Genomic DNA, 20394 nt, shown 5'->3' with positions numbered 1-20394 from the left:
AACCCATCACCTTCTCCCTCACCTTCATCTAGCTGTCGCATTCTCAGCAACCTTCCCCCAACCCCACCCCCCCTCCCCACAAGCCTCATTCCTGATAAAGGGCTTATGTCCAAAAAGTCAATTCTCCTGCTCCTTGGATGCTGTCTGCTTTTCCAACACCATACACATAGAGTCATAGAGATATACAGCATGGAAAGAGACCCTTTGTTCCAACCCATCCATGCCGACCACATATCCCAATGCAATCTAGTCCCACCTGCCAGCACTTAGCCCATATCCTTCTAAACCCTTCCTATTCATATACCCATCCAAATGCATTTTAAATGTTGCAATTGTACCAGCCTCCACCACTTCTTCTGGCAGCTCATTCCATACATGTACCACCCTCTGCTTAATAAAGTTGGCCGTTAGGTCTCTTTTATATTTTTCCCCCTCACCCTAAACCTATGCCCTCTAGTTCTGGACTCCCCAACCCCAGGAAAAGACTTTGTCTATTTATTCTATCCATGCCCCTCATCATTTTGTAAACCTCTATAAGGTCACCCCTCAGCCTCCGACGCTCCAGGGAAAAGAGCCACAGCCTGTTCAGTCTCTCACTTTAGCTGAAATCCTCCAACCCTGGCAACATCCTTGTAAATCTTTTCTGAACCCTTTCACGTTTCACAACATCTTTCCGATAGGAAGGAGACCAGAATTGCACACAATATTCCAATAGTGGCCTAACCAATGTCCTGTACAGCCGCAATATGACCTCCCAACTCCTGTACTCAATACTATGACCAATAAAGGAAAGCATACCAAATGCCTTCTTCACTATCCTATCTACTTGCGACTCCACTTTCAAGGAGCTATGAACCTGCACTCAAAGGTCTCTTTGTTCAGCAACACTCTTGAGGACCTTACCATTAAGTGTATAAGTCCTGCTAAGATTTGCTTTCCCAAAATGCAGCACCTCACATTTAGCTGAATTAAACTCCATCTGCCACTTCTCAGCCCATTGGCCCATCTGATCTGAGGTAACCTTCGCTGTTCACTACACCTCCAATTTTGGTGTCATCTACAAACTTACTAACTATACCTTTTATGTTCACATCCAAATCATTTATATAAATGATGAAAAGTAGAGGACCCAATACGGATCCTTGTGGCACTCCACTAGTCACAGGCTTCTAGTCTGAAAAACAACCCTCCACCACCATCCTCCGTCTTCTACCTTTGAGCCAGTTCTGTGTCCAAATGGCTAGTTTTCCCTCTATTCCATGAGATCTAACCTTGCTAATCAGTCTCCCAAGGGGAACCTTGTCAAAAGCCTTACTGAAGTCCATATAGATTACATCTACCACTCTATTTGGACTTCAATAAGGCATTCAACAAGGTTCCCCATGGGAGACTGGTTAGCAAGGTTTGACTACATAATGCACATTGTAGGAGTAAATTACTGCAGATGCTGGAATCTGTACTGAAAATAAAAAATAGCTGGAAATCACATTGGGTCATACAGCATCCATGACTCATCTAGACTCGAAATGTTAGCTTGCTTTCCCTCCACAGATGCTGTCTGACCCACTGTGATCTACAGCATTTGTTGTTTTCTGTACGTAATATAGAGTACCTGGCCCATCTAGTACAACCTCACCATTTCTTACACCTGAGGCTACTCACTGCCTTGACCTGTGCCATAATGTTGCGAGAGATTTCCAGCAGGGATGCCCCCTTCCTAGACACTGAGCCACTTGCCAAAACGGTACCCTAACCACCCAGGGTCCTCCCAGAGGCTGTCATTGCCCCCAGCACTTGTCTCGTCCTGACAACAGGGCCATCCCCTGCTTCATAGGGCGCCAGTCAGCTTGGGAGCTCAGTAGCTTCTCTCCTACCCAGAGGATGGGGCGCTGCCAGGACTAAGCTCAGCAGCAACTCCCAGCCCACAAGGCAGGGCTGAAGTCAACAGCTGACCTGCTCTGACCTGTGAAGGGACTGCTGCAACTAACCTCAGACTCCTTCTCCACAAGTCTGCCAGGTACCCAGTGAACTCAGCATTTATCCCCCTCAACCCTGAACAGATAGTAAAACAGAGAAGAAAGGAGAATCGATGTTTCGGGCATGAGCCCTTCTTCAGGAATGAGGTAAGTGTGTCCAGCAGGCTAAGATAAAAGGTAGGGAGGAGGGACTTGGGGGAGGGGCGTTGGAAATGCGATAGGTGGAAGGAGGTCAAGGTGAGGATGATAGGCTGGAGTGGGAGTGGGGGCGGAGAGGTCAGGAAGAAGATTGCAGGTTAGGAAGACGGTGCTGAGTTCGAGGGATTTAACTGAGACAAGGTGGGAGGAGGGGAAATGAGGAAACTGGAGAAATCTGAGTTCATCCCTTGTGGTTGGAGGGTTCCTAGGCGGAAGATGAGGCACTCTTCCTCCAGCCGTCGTGTTGCTATGGTCTGGCGATGGAGGAGTCCAAGGACCTGCATGTCCTTGGTGGAGTGGGAGGGGGAGTTGAAGTGTTGAGCCACGGGGTGGTTGAGTTGGTTTGCGCCTCATCTTCCACCTAGGATCAACACTTCAACTCCCCCTCCCACTCCACCAAGGACATGCAGGTCCTTGGACTCCTCCATCGCCAGACCATAGCAACACGACGGTTGGAGGAAGAGCGCCTCATCTTCCGCCTAGGAACCCTCCAACCACAAGGGATGAACTCAGATTTCTCCAGTTTCCTCATTTCCCCTCCACCCACCTTGTCTCAGTTAAATCCCTCAAACTCAGCACCGCCTTCCTAACCTGCAATCTTCTTCCTGACCGCTCCGCGCCCACCCCCACTCCGGCCTATCACCCTCACCTTGACCTCCTTCTACCTATCGCATTTCCAACGCCCCTTCCCCAAGTCCCTCCTCCCTACCTTTTATCTTAGCCTGCTGGACACACTTTCCTCATTCCTGAAGAAGGGCTCATGCCCGAAACATCGATTCTCCTGCTCCTTGGATGCTGCCTGACCTGCTGCGCTTTTCCAGCAACACATTTTCAGCTCTGATCTCCAGCATTTGCAGTCCTCACTTTCTCCTAGTGAAACAGAGAACCCCTGCAGCCACAAGGAATATCCCCAATGACCAGGTGCCTCAAGTGGACCCAGCAGGTGGCGACAGCAAGTAAGAAGGGGCATAGTGCTCCCCCAAACTGACACTACCAAACAGCGTTCACAATGCCACAAAGAATGGGCAAGGGTTCCAGCAATTCTGATCTCCCTCCTACAGAAAGGTTCTTGTGAAACTTAAAAGTGTTCAGAAAAGATTTACAAGGATGTTGCCTGGGTTGGAGAGATGCAGCTATCGGGAGAGGCTGATTGGCTGGGGCTGTTTTCCCTGGAGAGTCAAAGGCTGATGGGTGGCATTACAGAAGTTCATAAAATAATGCGGGGCATGGATAGGGTAAATAGACAAGGTCTTTTCCTTGGGGTGGAGGAGTCCAGACGAGAAGGCATAGGTTTCAGCTGAGAGGGGAACGATTTAAAAGGGACCTAATAGCCTGCTTTTGCATGCAGAGGGTGGTTGTTATATGGAATAAGCTGCCAGAGGAAGTGATGCAGGCTGGTACAATTACAATATTTAAAAGGCATCTGGATGGTATATGAATAGGAAGGGTTCTGAAAGATATGGGCTAAGTGCTGGCAAATGGGACCAGATTAAGTTAGGATATCTGGTCAGCATGGGCAAGTTGTACCAAAGGGTCTGTTTCTGTGCTGTACAGCTCTATGACTCTAAGAGGCTCATAGTCTGATGAGCATTGGCTCCCTAGCAGTATTCGCCCAAGTCCACAATTGAAGCTCTGCTGGAGGAGGTGCAATAAGTAACGTCTTACATTTTCCTCTTATATCATTATTTTCCAACTCACTTCCACTGTGATTCGATTTATCAATTGCAGGAAGTTATTCATTTAAAGTACTCTATTTTGAACTGTAGGGCACCGATATAATGTATTGATTTTGTTCCTGCTAAGAAAAGCCTGATGGAACACACTCTGGTTTTAACATAGATTCTATGTCTCATTTAAAGAATTTTCATATAAAATCAGATTTCCAGGAACACATGTACATTTTTGACGCAGAATTTTTTGCTGGAGGTATTTTTATTCACTCAGAGAATGTGGAATTCACTGGCTGGATCAGCATTTAATGCCCAACTCTAATTGCCTTTGGGAAGGTGCTGTTGAGATGCATTATTGAATTGCTGCAGTCCATTTGCAAAAGGTTTGCAAAAGGATATTCTGTGAAGATTGGGACTGCAGATGCTGGAGATCAGAGTCGAAATTGTGGTCCTGAAAAGCACAGCAGGTCAGGCAGCATCCGAGGAGCAGGAGAATCGACATTTCGGACATAAACCCATCGTCAGGAATGAGGCTTGTGGGCCGGGGGACTGAGAGATTGGGGCGGGGGGGGGGGGGGAAGGGGTTGGGGATAAGGTAGCTGAGAATGCGATGTAGATGAAGGTGAGGGAGAAGGTGATAGGTCAGAGAGGAGGGTGGAGTGGATAGATGGGAAAGGTGATAGACAGGTCAGGAGGGTGGTGCCAAGTTGGAGGCTTGGGACTAGGATAATGTGGGGGGAGGAGAAATTAGGTAATTGGTGAAATCCACATTAATCCTGAGTGGTTGCAGGGTCCCAAGGCAGAATATGAGGCATTCTTTCTCTAGGCATCGGTTGGTGAGGGTTTGCTGATGGAGGAGTCCCAGGAGCTGCATGCCCTTGGTGGAGAGGGAGGAGGAGTTGAAGTGTTCACCATTGGGTGGTGGGGTTGGTTGGTGTGGGTGTCCCAGAGATGTTCTCTGAAATGAACTGCAAGTAGGCTTCCTGTATCTCCGACGTAGAGGAGACCACATTGGGTGTCATGAATATAGTAGTTGACATTGGTGCAAGTACAGGTAAATTTCTGTTGGATGTAGAAGGATCCTTTGAGGCCTGGGACGGAGGTGAAGGGGGTGGTGTGGGAGCAGGTTTTGTACTTCTTGCAGTGGCAGGGAAAGGTGCTGGTTGGGAGGTGTGGGCTGATGGGGGTGCGTGGACCTCATGCGGGAGTCGTGGAGGGAATGGTCTCTCTGGATGATGAGATGTATGCGGAGGTTGGTGGGGTGGAAGGTGAGGACTGGGGATAGTTCTATCCTTGATGTGATTGGAAGGGTGGAGTTTGAGGGCGGAGGTGTGGGAAATGGAGGAGATGCTCTGGAAGGCATCATCCACCACATGGGAAGGGATATTGTGATCTTGGAAGAAGGAGGCCAGCTGGGATTTCCTCAGGGTGAATTGGTCATTCTGGGAACAGATAAGGTGTAGGCGGAGGAATTGGGAACATGGAATGGCATTTTTACAGGAGGTAGGGTGGGAGGAGATGAGGAAGTATATGGTCTTGGATTTGGAAAGCTCTTCAAACAGCTGAGTTAAATATCCAAGACCAAGTGAGTATTTTGCTTTTCTCAGGAAATATCACGCTGCATCCTAAAATGTCTGCAAGATATTGAGGGTGAATTCTGGTACAAAGTTCCACACACCTGATGATGCTGGCCACAAGGTGAATAAATTTGTTAGTTTGGTCTTGCGAAAGAGAGAGCCAAAATTGGAAGGCTCTTCAGTCATAACTCAAAAACATTCCAGAATGTTGATCCTGTTACTGGACCATTTATAGCATAACTGAGCAACAAGGCAAGGGTTGAGAGCTGAATACTTAAACTTATAAATAAATCTGAAAAACATATTTGAAAAGGTTTAGACAAAGCAAGGCTGAAAGTGGCTAAAATTTTTGCCAAGAATCTGCAAATTGTGTTTTGCTTCTAATATCCCAAGCTGCTGAAAAAGAAGCACTGAAATGTAACTTTACCCCAATGTGTGCCTCCAATGTACTTGGTCACCAATTTAATAGTCTGTGCAGCACCTGTGAAAATGCCACGGGGACACATTCCATCCCAAGGGATGATGGGCTTGGAGGATGATTGGCAGCGAATTTCTGTTACCGGCTGACATGCCAGTCTGCCTACAGGTTCCTAACTCCAGCTTATTTTCAGGGAGGTAGCTTATGAGGAGAGTGGGCAAGGTGGCAGCCACCCTCTTGCATTGGTGGGTAGACAATTGAAGTGCTAATAGAGGGACCCATCATATGCTATTTGGGTTTTCCAGATCACCCTCCCTGCTGCATGCCAGTGAAAGATGGGTGGGTGGGGGGAATTGGTTGGTGGCGATGATGGGGGACACTCATGGTAGCTGATTTACATTCTTGATTGGTTGACTTATTGTTGTCATATATACTGAGATACAGTGAAATGTATTGTTTTGCATCCTATACAGGCAGATGGTACCATACAAAGTGCATCAGGGTAGCAGAAAAGAGTGCAGAATACAACCTGACAGCCACAGAGAAGGTGCAGAGAGAGAGAGAGAGAGAGAGAGAGATAGATCAGAATTAATATTTGAGAGGTACCTGCAAAAGTCTTATAACAACGTGAAAGAAGCTGTTCTTGAACTCTCACATATTCAAACTCTTATATCTTCTAGCCAAAGGCAGAAGCTTATATAAACAAATTTTTATATCTTCGGTTATACCTTTTTCTTTTATATTTTCATTTCAAACTTTAATGCATGGATAGATCCACCATGGTTCAGGCACAACCATGATCGCAGGCCATCCCATGGAGAGAATCTCTCTCTGGAACTATGACCTTATCCCATTAACAGGTTTTTAGAGGCCACTTCCATCTTGAGGTGTCCTTATGTTCGCCAACCTACAGAGGCATGTCCATTGCTCCCATTGGTCCAACATGGCCATTTTACAAGGCCACTATTCCTAATTAGACTGTGGTGGGATAAATTGTTTTGAGAGGAAATGTTTTGAATTGGCCATGTCCTCAAAAATCTCTTCTGGGGTCCGCTATGGCTATCTCTGGGTTTCTGACACAGAATCGAGCCCAGGGAGGTCAGGCTGATTACTCAAACTAAAATACAGCTCCATACAACGTGAAGATAAATTTTATTGACAGTTATCACCTTTAACAAATGCTTCATCTTTAACATGCCAATATAACAATCCCTGATTTACTTTATGAGATATAAGAAACTATCTCAATCATTAGGAGTTAAGTCATTTCCTAAATAGTTGATACATGAGTTAAAATTTACACAGCTCCTTGGAATTATTATTTGAAAAGTTTGAAATGCTTTGAAAAATTATATGGAATACTTGCATTTTGGCCTCTAGTACTTCTCTTGAAAAAGTCCTGTTTCAGAAATAGAGCTGATCAACATGGGATCAACTGGTAGACTGGATTTCCCTCAAATAGATTGTGCGTGCTTTCTGTCAGCTGACCTGAACCCATCTTATCCCACCAACAAAAATTTCAAGGTCGAAGCCTCCTTCACTGTAAGGTGCAAGGTCACCAACTAAAAGGGGAACTTACCTCTGCAAGGGTAAGAAACAGAACACTCACTGAAGCAAATAAAGAAATGAAAGAACATTTAAAAGAACCAAAAGAGACCTGAAAAAATATCTCAAAAGGGCTTAGGTAGAAAATCAGTTGAAGGCTGAGAAGTGCTCATCATTGTGCATTCTCTGTGAAAAAGGAGCACATGCCTTCTGCCATTGTCCCAGAAACTATGTATTGTTCTATATTCTATGTTCTATGTAACCTTTTTCCTGGCCACCTCTTGGATCCCTGGTGGTATGAATAGAAGTAGAAGTGACCTGTGGGTTTTTTTCTCCTACTGTCACTTGATTGTGCAAGACAGTAAAAGGCTTGCTGAGGAAATAAATGCAGGCTGAGGGCAATGAGCATCCTTAATGGATTTTTCCATTCTTTCCAATTAATTTGTACATGGGAGGTCCTGAAATGTTTTTCATAACATGAGCTGAAAATTCAAATACAACATTAGAGCCTATCATTCCAAATACTTAATATTTTGTGCTGTGCGCTTCTGATTCATAGCAAGATACAGTTAATATTCTTCTATGATATTACAAATATACAGTTTGAATGATGTGCCCAATTGGTACATAAAATGTGAGTATTTCTCTCAAATCTGGGCCATCTTCACACCACATGCTGGTTGGAAACCATATTTTTAACCACAAATCACAGGCATCAGAAAGAATCAGTTCTTCCATGTAATAAAGCTGTCAGAAATGTAAATGAAGAACAGATCAGAAATTTATATTTCTAGATCACAATGTTCCATTTCTGCAAATAAAAGATTACAACTTAACCCTCTCTTCTGTGTTTTTTTTAAAAATCCAGCAAGTTATCATAGTGATGTTTGATTTAGTAAATGAATGCACACTGTCTTAGAATCCTGTCACTTTGTACATTTGAGAATATCAATAAAAATATTGGATAATATGAAATAATGATCCTAAACTATTAAGGACCTTTTAGTGTAGTGGCACTTTAATGGAAACATAAGATCTGATATAACTAAATAGCCTAATACTCGCCCAGACACATCTCTACTTGTGAATGCATATAAAAGTCAGCTGTAATAAATGTCATACAGTCACAGAGATCTGCAGCAAAGAAAGGCATTTTTCTCCTCATTACATTTTGCTGGATTTATTATTTCTGTCCACCCAAATTGAGCACTTCTGTTCATTGCAAATAGGAAGGATAATTCTTTTCTCCTTAAGTTCAGACCATCTCTCTTATTTCCTGATGCTGAGGCAACTTCACTGTCAGCTTCCATGCATTTGAACAGCGGGTATTAAACATATTAACATCAGCATAGCCATCCACATTTAGATAAGACTGTACCTTATGCTATCAATTCAATGCTGGATTTGCTAACATCAAGCCAAGTTTTGCAAACACACTGTAATTTCCTTAAATCATTAACATACCTTCAGCCATAGAAACATTGCTGCCTCTTATAATTCTTTAGATGGTTTAGTTTCTCAAAGCAACTTGTACAAAGGCCAACAGAGAAAATGATTTCAAGTTTAATTCACCAGCCATGGTGTTAACTGATCTGAGCTGTGATGGAAGCAAGTGTGCCGCATAGCTTTGAAAGAAACATAGTCAACCTATTTGGACATGTTATGACACACCCCTGTGGTAATCACATCCCTTGGTGGGTCTTGAATTCAGACTAATTGGAAATTTCCCAACTCAACAGGCCTATCTTAACTTAGAAGGGCCTAGTTAGACTCAATCTTTACTCCAGAGATGTTGGAGCAGGATAGAATCAGGCCTGATGAAACTGGAAGCAAATCCAAGGCAACTACTGGGATGGCAAGTGCAGAAACAAGTTGGCCTTGTTCTTCTGGGACTTCATACCACTTGTTTTAGATGCTGTATTGTCCTCAAAGACTTCTACTCCACACCAAACATCCACCTTATACTCTCTAAACCACTTATATGCCAGTTATTGCTCCACACCCACCCTCATGCCCCTATTGTGTTATGTCTCATGGTCAATATTCCAACATGCCTTAAAGATCCATGCTCAGGATATGATCAATCCATCACAACATGTGACCCTGGGGGTCACCATTTTAACTGGGACTATTTGAAGTATGGAGCACTAATGAAAACACAAAATCTGATATAACTGAAAGGCTTATTACAAGCCCAGACACATCTCAGCTTGTGAATGCAGATAAAAGCCCACTGTACTAAATGTCATAGTCATAGAAAACTCCAGCAGAGAAAAAGGCCCTTCAACTCATCAAGTCTGCACCAGTGAAAACCATTCGAATCCCATCTTCCAGCACATTCCAAACTATTCGAATCCCATCTTCCAGCACTTGGCCCATAGCCCTGTGTGCCTTGGCATTGCTTGTGTACATCTAAATACTTCTTTGATGTTACAAAGGTTTCTGCCTCCACCACCCTTACAGGCAGTGAGTTCTGGATTCCTACCTATCTGAATGAATAAGATTATTTTCATATCCCCTCTGAATCTCCTGCCCCTTACCTGAAATCTATTCCCCTGATCATTGATCCCTCCACCATGAAAAATAGTTCATTCTCTCTCACCTGTTTGTGCCCCTCATAACTTTCGTGCATCTCAATCATGTCCCCCCGCAGTCTCTTCTGCTCCATGGAAAACAACACCAGTCTGTCCAATCTCCTTTCATAACTAAGTCTCTCCAGCGCAGGCAACAACCTGGTAAATTTTTCCTGCACCCTCTCCAGTGCTCTCAGATCTCTCCAAAAATGTCTGTTGAATCCTTCAATATCATGTTATCCGCATCTGGTTTCTTATGTTACGAGGAACAATGTAAACATTGTTGAATCTGGTAAAATACCTGGTCAAAATCCAAATTAACCACCCCTGCCATTTTGACACTCACCCACCCTGTGCTCCCCCCCCCCCCCCCCCCCCCCTCACCCCCCTCACCCCATGCCTCCATGGGAAGGCAGGAGCCCACAGGTCTCCCCAAATGAGAGTTAATGCAGGCATGCTTTTGATGTAAGAAAGCTGGACATTCTGGATAATAGAAAGGATTAAATCCCTAGGAATAGGGTGCATTTATTCCAAAGTGCTAAAGGAAATTTAGAAGAAGTGAAGTTTTGACAATAAGCATGAAGGAGCTTTTAGACATTGTAGAAGAACCGTAAGATTGGAAATAGGTCAATATGATGCTTGTATTCAAAATGGGATGAGACTGTAATTTGAAACCTATGTGAAATAACAGAATTGGTTACAGGTGTAAAACTGAAGATTATCTGTACAGAATAATGTAAGTAGTACTGGTGGACTCCAGAGAAGAAAATCTTGTCTGACCTACTTCCTGGATTTCTTAAAGAATGCAACATCCCATGTAGATTATGGTAAACATGGTCTTCATTGGACTTCAAGGACACACTTGACAAAGTTGCACACAAACATTAATTAACAATGCTCTGAATAGTGAACACTTGTGATACTTGCTGATTGTAAAAACGCAGAGGGTGATGCATATATGCAAAGAGCTGTGAGAGGAAGTGGTGGAGTCTAGTACAATTACAGCATTTAAAGGCATCTGGATGGTTATATGAATAGGAGGGTTTGGAGGGATATAGGCCGGGTTCTGGCAAGTGGGATTAGATTAGGTTGGGATATCTGGTCAGCATGGACGAGTTGGACCGAAGGGTCTGTTTCCGTGCCGTACACCTCTATTATTCTATGACTTGACTGAAACATATAAAACATTGGTCAGAATAGTTCTTTCTAGTTGCAAGAATGTACTCAGTTGGGTTATGTAAAGATGTGTGTTGATACTATCACTAATTTACATCAATAATTTGAACTCAGATACCCAATTTTCTATATTTCCAGGAGATAGTAAACAAATTGAGAGTTGAACTCTGGTTGACAACTCAGAAATCATGGAATGAGTTGCAGAAAATTTGTAATCTGCAAAAAAATGAGAATAAATTGTATACAAAGAAATAGAATGTGTTACACATTGAAGGAAAAATGAGTGATAGGGATGTAAATGATAATGAGCAAGGTGCAAGCAACAAAGTCAACAGAATTTTGACCTCCACAATAAGAACTGTGGAATATAAATCAGACAAAATTAGACCATGCAATGGTTTGCTCAGACAATATGCTGAGCACAATGTGCTCTCTTAGTCTGTAGACACCAGGGGACATTCACTCCAAAGCCAAGTCACAGGGCTGGTTTTCAGAACAAGGAACAAAGAAAATTTAGAGCCCAGGAACAGGCCCTTCAGCCCTCCAAGCCTGTGCCGATCCAAATTCACAGTGGGGCAGCACGGTGGCTCAGTGGTTAGCACTGCAGCCTCACAGCACCAGGGATACAGGTTCAATTCCAGCCTCGGGCAACTGCCTGTGTGGAGTTTGCACATTCTCTGTGTGTCTGCATAGGTTTCCTCCCGCAATCCAAAGGTATGCAGGTTAGGTGAATTGGCCGGGCTAAATCACCCATAGAGTTCAGGGACATGTCAGCTAGGTGCTTTAGGCAGGGGAAAATGTAGAGGAATGGGTTTGGGTGGGTTACTATTCGAGGGTTGGTATGGCCACGTTGGGCCAAAGGTCCTGTTTCCACACTGTAGGGATTCTAATTCTAAACCTATCACCCAATTCCTAAGGATCTGTATCCCTCTGCTTCCCACCTACTCATGCATCTGTCCAGATGCACCTTAAATTAATCTACCATGCCTCCCTCTACTATCTCTGCTGGCAACACATTCCAACACCTACCACCCTCTGTGTAAAGTATTTTCCACATGTATCGTTTCTCCTCTCACCTTGAATGTTATTGAATCCCTCATCCTGGGAAAAAGCTTATCTCTATCCACCCTGTCTATACCCTTCATGATTTTGTAGATCTCAATCAGGTCCCCCCTCAATCTCTTTTTTTCTAATGGTTAGATTCCCACAGTGTTGAAACAGGCCCTTCAGCCCAACAAATCCACACCAACCCTCCAAAAGGTTACCCACCTAGACCCATTCCCCTAACCTATATTTACCCCTGACTAATGCACCGACCACTATGGACAATTTAGTATGACAAATCCACCTGACCTGCACATCATTGGATTGTGGGAGGAAACCCACACAGACAGTCATCTGAGGCAGGAATTGGGAAGCTTTTAAAGAACAACAGAGGATAACTAAATAGAAAATACACAAAGAAAAAATAAGGTATGAAGGTAAACTGGCCAAAAATATAAAGGAGGATAGTAAAGGCTTTTTTAGGTATGTGAAAAGAAAAAAAAGGTTAAGACTAAAATTGGGCCCTTGAAGACAGAAACAGGTGAATTTATTACAGGAAATAAAGAAATGGCAGAAGAGTTGAATTGGTACTTTAGATCTGTCTTCATTGGGAGCAATCTCCCAGATGTAATAGTGGCTGAAGGACCTGAACTGAAAGGAATTTACATTAGGCAGGAAACAGTGTTGGAGAGACTGTTAGGTCTGAAGGCTGCTAAGTCCCCGAGACCTGATGGTCTGCATCCCAGGATACTGAAGGAGGTGGCTCTAGAAATCATGGATGCATTGGTGATCATTTTCCAATGTTCTATAGATTCAGGATCAGTTCCTGCGGATCGGAGGGTGGCTAATGTTGCCCCACTTTTTAAGAAAGGAGGGAGAGAGAAAACAGAGAATTATAGACCAGTTAGTCTGACCTCAGTGGTGGGAAAAATGCTGGAGTCAATTATAAAGGATGAAATTATGACACATCTGGATAGCAGTAACAGAATAGGTCAGAGTCAGCATGGATTTATGAAGGGGAAATCATGCTTGACTAATCTTCTGGAATTTTTTGAGGGTGTAATTCTGAAGATGGACAAGGGAGATCCAGTGGATGTAGTATACCTGGACTTTCAGAAAGCCTTTGATAAAGTCCCACATAGGAGGTTAGTGAGCAAAATTAGGGCACATAGTATTAGGGGCAAAATACTGACATGAATTGAAAATTGGTTGGCTGACAGGAAACAAAGAGTAGTGATAAACGGCTCCCTTTTGGAATGGCAAGCAGTGACCAGTGGGGTACCGCAGGGATCAGTGCTGGGACCGCAGCTTTTTACAATGTACATTAATGATATAGATGAAGGTATTAAAAGTAATATTAGCAAATTTGCTAATGACACAAAGCTGGGTGACAGGGTGAAATGTGAGGAGGATGTTAGGACAGGCTAGGTGAGTGGACGGATGCATGGCAGATACAGTTTAATGTGGATAAATGTGTGGTTATCCACTTTGGTGGCAAGAACAGGAAGGCAGATTACTACCTAAATGGAGTCGTTAGGTAAAGGAGCAGTACAATGAGATCCAGGTGTTCTTGTACATCAGTCAATGAAAGCAAGCATGCAGGTACAGCAGGCAGTGAAGAAAGCTAATAGCATGCTGGCCTTCATAACAAGAGGAATTGAATATAGAAGCAAATAGGCCCTTCTGCAGCTGTACAGGGCCCTGGTGAGACCGCATCTGGAATATTGTGTGCAGTTTTGGTCTCCAAATTTGAGGAAAGACATTCTGGCTATTGAGGGAGTGCAGCGTAGGTTCACGAGGTCAATTCCCGGAATGGCGGGATTATCTTACGCTGAAAGATTGAAGCGACTGGGCTTATATACACTTGAGTTTAGAAGGCTGAGAGGGGATCTGATTGAGACGTATAAGATTATTAAAGGATTGGACACTCTGGAGGCAGGAAGCATGTTTTCGCTGATGGGTGAGTCAGCTTAAAAATTAGAGTTTAAAAATTAGAGGTAGGCCACTTAGAACAGAGTTGAGGAGAAACTTCTTCACCCAGAGAGTGGTGGGTGTATGGAATGCTCTGCCCCAGAAGGCTGTGGAGGCCAAGTCCCTGGATACTTTCAAGAAAGAGTTGGATAGAGCTCTTAAGGATAGTGGAATCAAGGGTTATGGGGATAAGGCAGGAACAGGATACTGGTTGAGGATGATCAGCCATGATCATAATGAATGGTGGTGCTGGCTCGAAGGGCAGAATTGCCTACTCCTGCACCTATTGTCGATTGTCTATTGTCTATTGTCCTTGTTACTATGAGGCAGCAGTACTAACCACTCACCCACCGTACTGCCCTTAAATGAATGAAAACAATCCTAAGCCACTCAACCTCCCTTCATAGTTAGCACCTTCCATACCAGGCAACATCCTCGTAAGCCTTCTCTACACCCTCTCCAAAGCGTCCACATCCTTTTGGTAAAGTGGTGACTAGAACTGTACACAGTATTCTAAATGCGGCTGAACCAATGTCTTGTACAATTTTAACATGACCGGCCAGTTCTTATACTCAATACCCTATCCAATGAAGGCAAGCATAACGTATGCCTTCTTGACCACTCTATCCACCTGTGCAGCAACCTTCATGGTACAATGGACCTGAACTACCAGATCTCTCTGTTCAGCAACTTTTCCCAAGGCTCTTCAGTTTACAGTATAGTTTGCTCTAGAATTAGACCTTCCAAAATGCATCACCTCACATTTGCCTGGATTGAACTCCATCTGCCACTTCTCCACCCAACTCTCAAGTCTCTCTATATTCTCCTGTATTCTTTGACAGTCCCCTATGTTTTCTGCTACTCCACCAATCTTCATGTCATCTGCAAATTTATGATCAGACCACCAATGCCCTCTTCCAGATCATTTATGTATACCACAAACAGCAGTAGCCCCAGCACTAATCCCTGTGGAACATCACTGGTCACCTTTCTCCATTTTGAGAAATTCCCCTCAACTATTATTCACTGTCTCTTGTTGCTCAACCAGTTCTTTTATCCACCTAGCTGGAACACCCTGCGCATCATGCGACTTCACTTTGTCCATTAGTTTACCATGGGCAACCTTCTCAAACACCTTACTGAAGTCCATGTATATGACATCTACAGACCTTCCTATCAACTTGGTCACTTTCTCAAAGAACTCTAGTAAATTGGTAAGGCACGATCTCCCCCACACAAAACCATGTTGCTTATCACTGATAAGTCCATTCTCTTCTAAATATAAATAGATCCGATCCATCAGTACCTTTTCCAGCAACTTTCCCACCACTGACGTTAGGCTCACTGGTCTGTAGTTACTTAGAATATCCTTACTACCTTTCTTGAACAGGGTACACTAGCAACCCTCCAGTCCTCCGGCACCTCACCTGTGTTTAAGGATGCTACAAACATATCTGTCAGGGTCCTAGCTATTTCCTCTCTCGCCTCCCTCAGCAACCTGGATCCCATCTGGTCCTGGGGATTTGTCCACCTTAATAACCTCTAACACATCTTCCCTACTTATGTTAACGTGATCCAGAGTAATCAAACTTCTATCTCTAATCTCAACATTCATCATGTCAATGAACACTGATGCAAAGTAATCATTCCGAATCTCACCGATTTTCTCACACAGCCTTCCTTCCTTATCCTTTAGTGGACCAATCCTTTCTCTAGTTACCCACCTCCTTCTTATATAAGAAGAAAAAGCTTTGGGATTCTTCTTAATTCTACTAGCTAAAGATATGTCATGACCCCTTTTATCCCGCTTGATTCCTCATTTAAGACTGGTCCTACTCTCCTTATATTCCTCCAGGGCCCATTCTGTTCTTAGCTGCCTGGACCTTATGTACGCTTCCCTTTTCCTCTTGGCTAGTCGTACGACTTCTGCCATCCATGGTTCACCAATCTTGCCTTTCCCATTCTTTGCTTTCAACGGAACATGCCTATCCTGCACTATCTTTAACTTATCTTTGAAAGCCTCCCACATATCAAATGTGACTTCCCTTCAAATAGCTGCCTCCAGTCCACATTTCTCAGCTCCTGCCGAATTTTGATATAATTGGCCTTGGCCCAGTTTAGTACTCTTCCCTTAGGAACACTCTCATCTTTGTCTACGAGTATTCTAAAACTTACAAAATTGTGGTCACTATTCCCAAAGAAATCCCCCACTGCAACGTTTACCACTTGGCCTGGCTCATTCTCCTTGGTGTTGAGGTTATGTGTTTGTCTTTTCCTTGTTATCAGGGGTACGATACTTTGTCTCACTGTTTGTTGTGTCTCTTCAGTCAGTCCATTGTTTCTGAGTCTGCACTCTAGTGCTGCTCGGAAGTCTGCTGTCTTGGCGACCCTGTGGTTATAGTTGAGTCACTTGGCCAGTATTGTTCCTTCCGTGTCTGTGAGCTGTCTGTGGGAGAGGTTTCTAACCCAGGTATGTGTTGTGGTATACTCTCTGTTGTGTGTTAGTTTTGGCCATTTTTTCTTGCACGGTTCCTGCACGAATGCCGAAAAAATCGAATCCTTCCACTATGTGTCAGATATAGACCACCAGTCAACAACGCACAAGCCAGAGACACAGCCAGACAGAACGGATTCAGGATAATCCAGGTAATGATTACAGATGCACACAACAGACTACACAAATACAGACAAGAAATTGTGCGCCAAAAATCATTAATTTCAAAAACCACCAATAAGGAATGGATCCGGACCATAGAACAGGCCATCACCATAGGACAGAACAGGACCACACACCGCAAAAAAAGGCACTAAAAGAAAAAATATAGCCATCGTATCGCTACCAGGGACACCATCACACAAACTGGCTAAAGAACTACAACAGAAACTGAAACACCTGATCAGCGGATCCAGACAATCTATACAGCCAACACAGGAATTCTTGGACATCATCAGAAATATACATATAGACAAGGAAGAAACTATGGTCTCATTCGATGTAATGGCACTGTTCACCTCTATCTACAAAACCCGAGCCAGAGAAACAATAGCCAATCTGCTGGACATGCAGAACAGACAACAAGATGGGGAACCTATCAACAAAGACTGCATACTCAAACTACTGGACCTGTGCCTCACAACGCACTTCACATTCAACAACCAAATATATGAACAAATCAACGTCACACCCATGGGCTCACCCATCTCTGGACTCAAAGCAGAAGCAGTAATGCAAAGATTAGAACAAACAGTCTTACCGCAAATTCAACCCAAACTCTGGGTCAGATATGTAGATGACACCTTTGTAATCATTAAAAACACAGAAATAGAGAACACACACCGGATCATCAACACCACACTCACAGGAATCCGATTCACTAGAGAGGAAGAAAAGGACAACCAACTCCCATTCCTAGACGTGATGGTACAGAGAAGACCGAACAGAGAATTCACCACAAAGGTATACAGGAAAGCCACACACACAGACCAAGTTCGGAACTATGAAAGCAACCACCCCAACACACACAAAAGAAGTTGCATCAAGACACTGTTCAAAAGGGCCACAACACACTGCAGTACACCAGGACTGCAAAAAGAGGAAGGAGAACACCTCTACAATGTATTTGCTAAAAACTGATACCCCCGCAATTTCATCAACAGATGCCTAAGGGAAAGACAACGGAATGAGGACATGCCACAACCCAAAGGACTAGCGACATTACCATACATCAAGAACATTTCTGAACTGACAGCCAGACTACTATGACCACTAGGACTCATAATAGCACACAAACCAACAGCCACTCTCAGACAACAACTCACCAGGACAAAGGACCCAATACCCAACATGAGCAAAACCAACTTAGTGTACAAAATCCCATGCAAGGACTGCACAAAACACTACATAGGACAAACAGGAAGACAGCTAACGATCCATATCCATGAACACCAACTAGCCACGAAACGACACGACCAGCTATCCTTAGTAACCACACACGTGGATGACAAGCAACATGAGTTTGACTGGGACAACACTACTATTATAGGACAAGCCAAACAGAGAACAGCCAGGGAATTCCTAAAGGCATGGCGCTCATCCACAGATTCTATCAACAAACACATCGACCTGGACCCAATATACTGGCCACTGCAGCGGACAGCTGGAACTGACAACTGGAAGTGGCCGAGACAAACCACTGTAAATGCCGGAGGAAACATCACAGAAGCGCTTCACAGGAGGCTCCAAGCACTGAGGATGTCACCTAGACAGGGGACGAAACGTCTGCAACACAAATACCCAGCTCGGTGAACAGAACCACAACAACGTCTTACTCCCAGGCACCAATCCAAGTCCTATGTTTGTCTGTTTTTCCCACTATACTCCTTGCATTAAAGCATATGCACTTCAGATCATCAGTTCCTTTGCATTCTTCTGCTCTTTGCCTACTGTTCCCCTTGGTAATGCTAATTTGATGATCGTGTTCCTAGTTTCCATCTCACTATCTACTAGTCTTCTCTTCTGGTCCCCAGTCCCCTGCCACATTAGTTTAAACCCTCCCCAGCAGCAGTAGCAAAACCTCCCCCAAGACCATTAGTTCCAGTTTGGTTCAGGTGTAGATCATCCAATTTGGAATAGTCCCACCTTCCCCAGAACTGGTCCCAATGTCCCACAAATCGGAACCCCTCCCTCTTACACCATCCCTCAAGCCACGTGTTCATCCTGCCTATTTCTACCCTGGCACTGGTAGCAATCCTGAGATCACTACCTTTGAGGTCGTCCTGTTTAACTTCTCTCCCAGCTCCCTAAATTCTTTCAGAACCTCATCTCTTATTTTACTTATATCATAGGTGAAATCACAGCTTTAGAGATTTCTACTAGAAGGAAAATCTAGAAAAACTTGGGTTTTTCAGTCTTAAAAGTAAATGTCCAATGCAGTAATGTTATACATGACAATAAATAATAGGTAAAAAGTAAATTGGAAGGCCACTATGGATTACATTGCTTCAATTTTTTAAAAAAAGACAATGTATCATTGAAGCAAAGAATTGTTTTCTTTGTCTTATAATTTAATGTCTAATTCAGCAATCTTATATATGTCTATAAATAATACGTGAAAGGTAAATCTGGAAGACCACTATTAATTACATTGCTTCAATTTTTAAGAAAGACAAATTTATAACTGAAATAAAGAATTGTTTTCATCACAGAGTATTCATTGCATTGAATACAGTAATACAGTAATTGCTGTGGTCCTGGAACCTCTTTAGAATGGCCTGAGTTGAACTGTTGGATCTTTCGACTTATTCTCAATAGATGAGATACTGAATTGCCTGACAAGACGAATCTTGTAAATTGTAACTATAGCTGTGACATTGAAAGGATTAAATGATTCGGAAAAAAAAGAGATAAAATACAACATAAAGAGTTGACTGGTGTACTGTACAAGAGTACTTTGTCAAACTATAGCACCTGGTAACAGAGGTAAACTCATAATATCCACACCACTTGCTCAGTAATAAAGGTAGCATTCCTAGCTTGTCAGCTTTTGGTGATAAATGCCCTGTGGATTTGAGCATCCACCCACACAATTCTTACTGAGAATATAGGATCAAGATCAATTTCCAAACTTTGATTTCCATCCTTACTGCAAACAATTAATTGATATTGTTAAATAAGTATATACCTGGAAGCATTGGTGTTGGAAGGCCATCCATATTTCTTTTCAGGATCCTCTGTAATATAAAAAAAACACAATTCAGAAAAGCCATATTTGCTTTAGTCAAGTTTCTGGAGCACTTATCTGTTCAGTGTAACACACAATGAACTGCCGATTCTAACTCATGTTATAACAAGTTAAGTATACTGAGGCATGGCTAATATACAATTGTTCAACACTACAATTCTGCTCTCAGTTGATGGAAGAATTGAAGAATAATTGTTTCATTTAAATATTAATTTTGGATTGCCCAGTACAGCATGACCTGTTGCAAAGGATCAGGTGTAAATCATTGTAGCACCACACTCTTGACTAAATCATTCCCATGTCAAATAAGCATTGAAGACTTTTAGGCAGTGATAAGGAAAACAAGAAGAATATAAAGAATCTAATGTAACTATTATTACATCTCAGAAATTTAGTTTTTCTTCACTATTATTGTTGTTAAGTTATCCATGTAGAGTTAGCTTGTCCGAAGCAGTTTTAAGAACAAGACCAAAGGGACAGGATATCAGGTAGTTCAAGCTACATG

The 20394-nt window shown here is 43.2% G+C and overlaps 1 protein-coding gene across 2 annotated transcripts in view; it reads right to left on the bottom strand.

Annotated features, from left to right (window-relative positions):
- LOC140482229 (myosin light chain kinase, smooth muscle-like) overlaps positions 1-20394 on the bottom strand; it is a 430871-nt gene that overhangs the window by 219542 nt on the left and 190935 nt on the right. For both annotated transcript variants that reach the window (XM_072579340.1, XM_072579341.1), the window contains one exon: positions 19830-19878. In XM_072579340.1, coding sequence (XP_072435441.1) covers positions 19830-19878 — 49 coding nt within the window. The remainder of the gene's footprint in view (positions 1-19829; positions 19879-20394) is intronic.

The sequence above is a fragment of the Chiloscyllium punctatum genome, chromosome 10 (genome assembly GCF_047496795.1).
Source record: "Chiloscyllium punctatum isolate Juve2018m chromosome 10, sChiPun1.3, whole genome shotgun sequence".
Classification (NCBI taxonomy): domain Eukaryota; kingdom Metazoa; phylum Chordata; class Chondrichthyes; order Orectolobiformes; family Hemiscylliidae; genus Chiloscyllium; species Chiloscyllium punctatum.
This window is presented reverse-complemented; position numbering and strand designations above follow the sequence as displayed.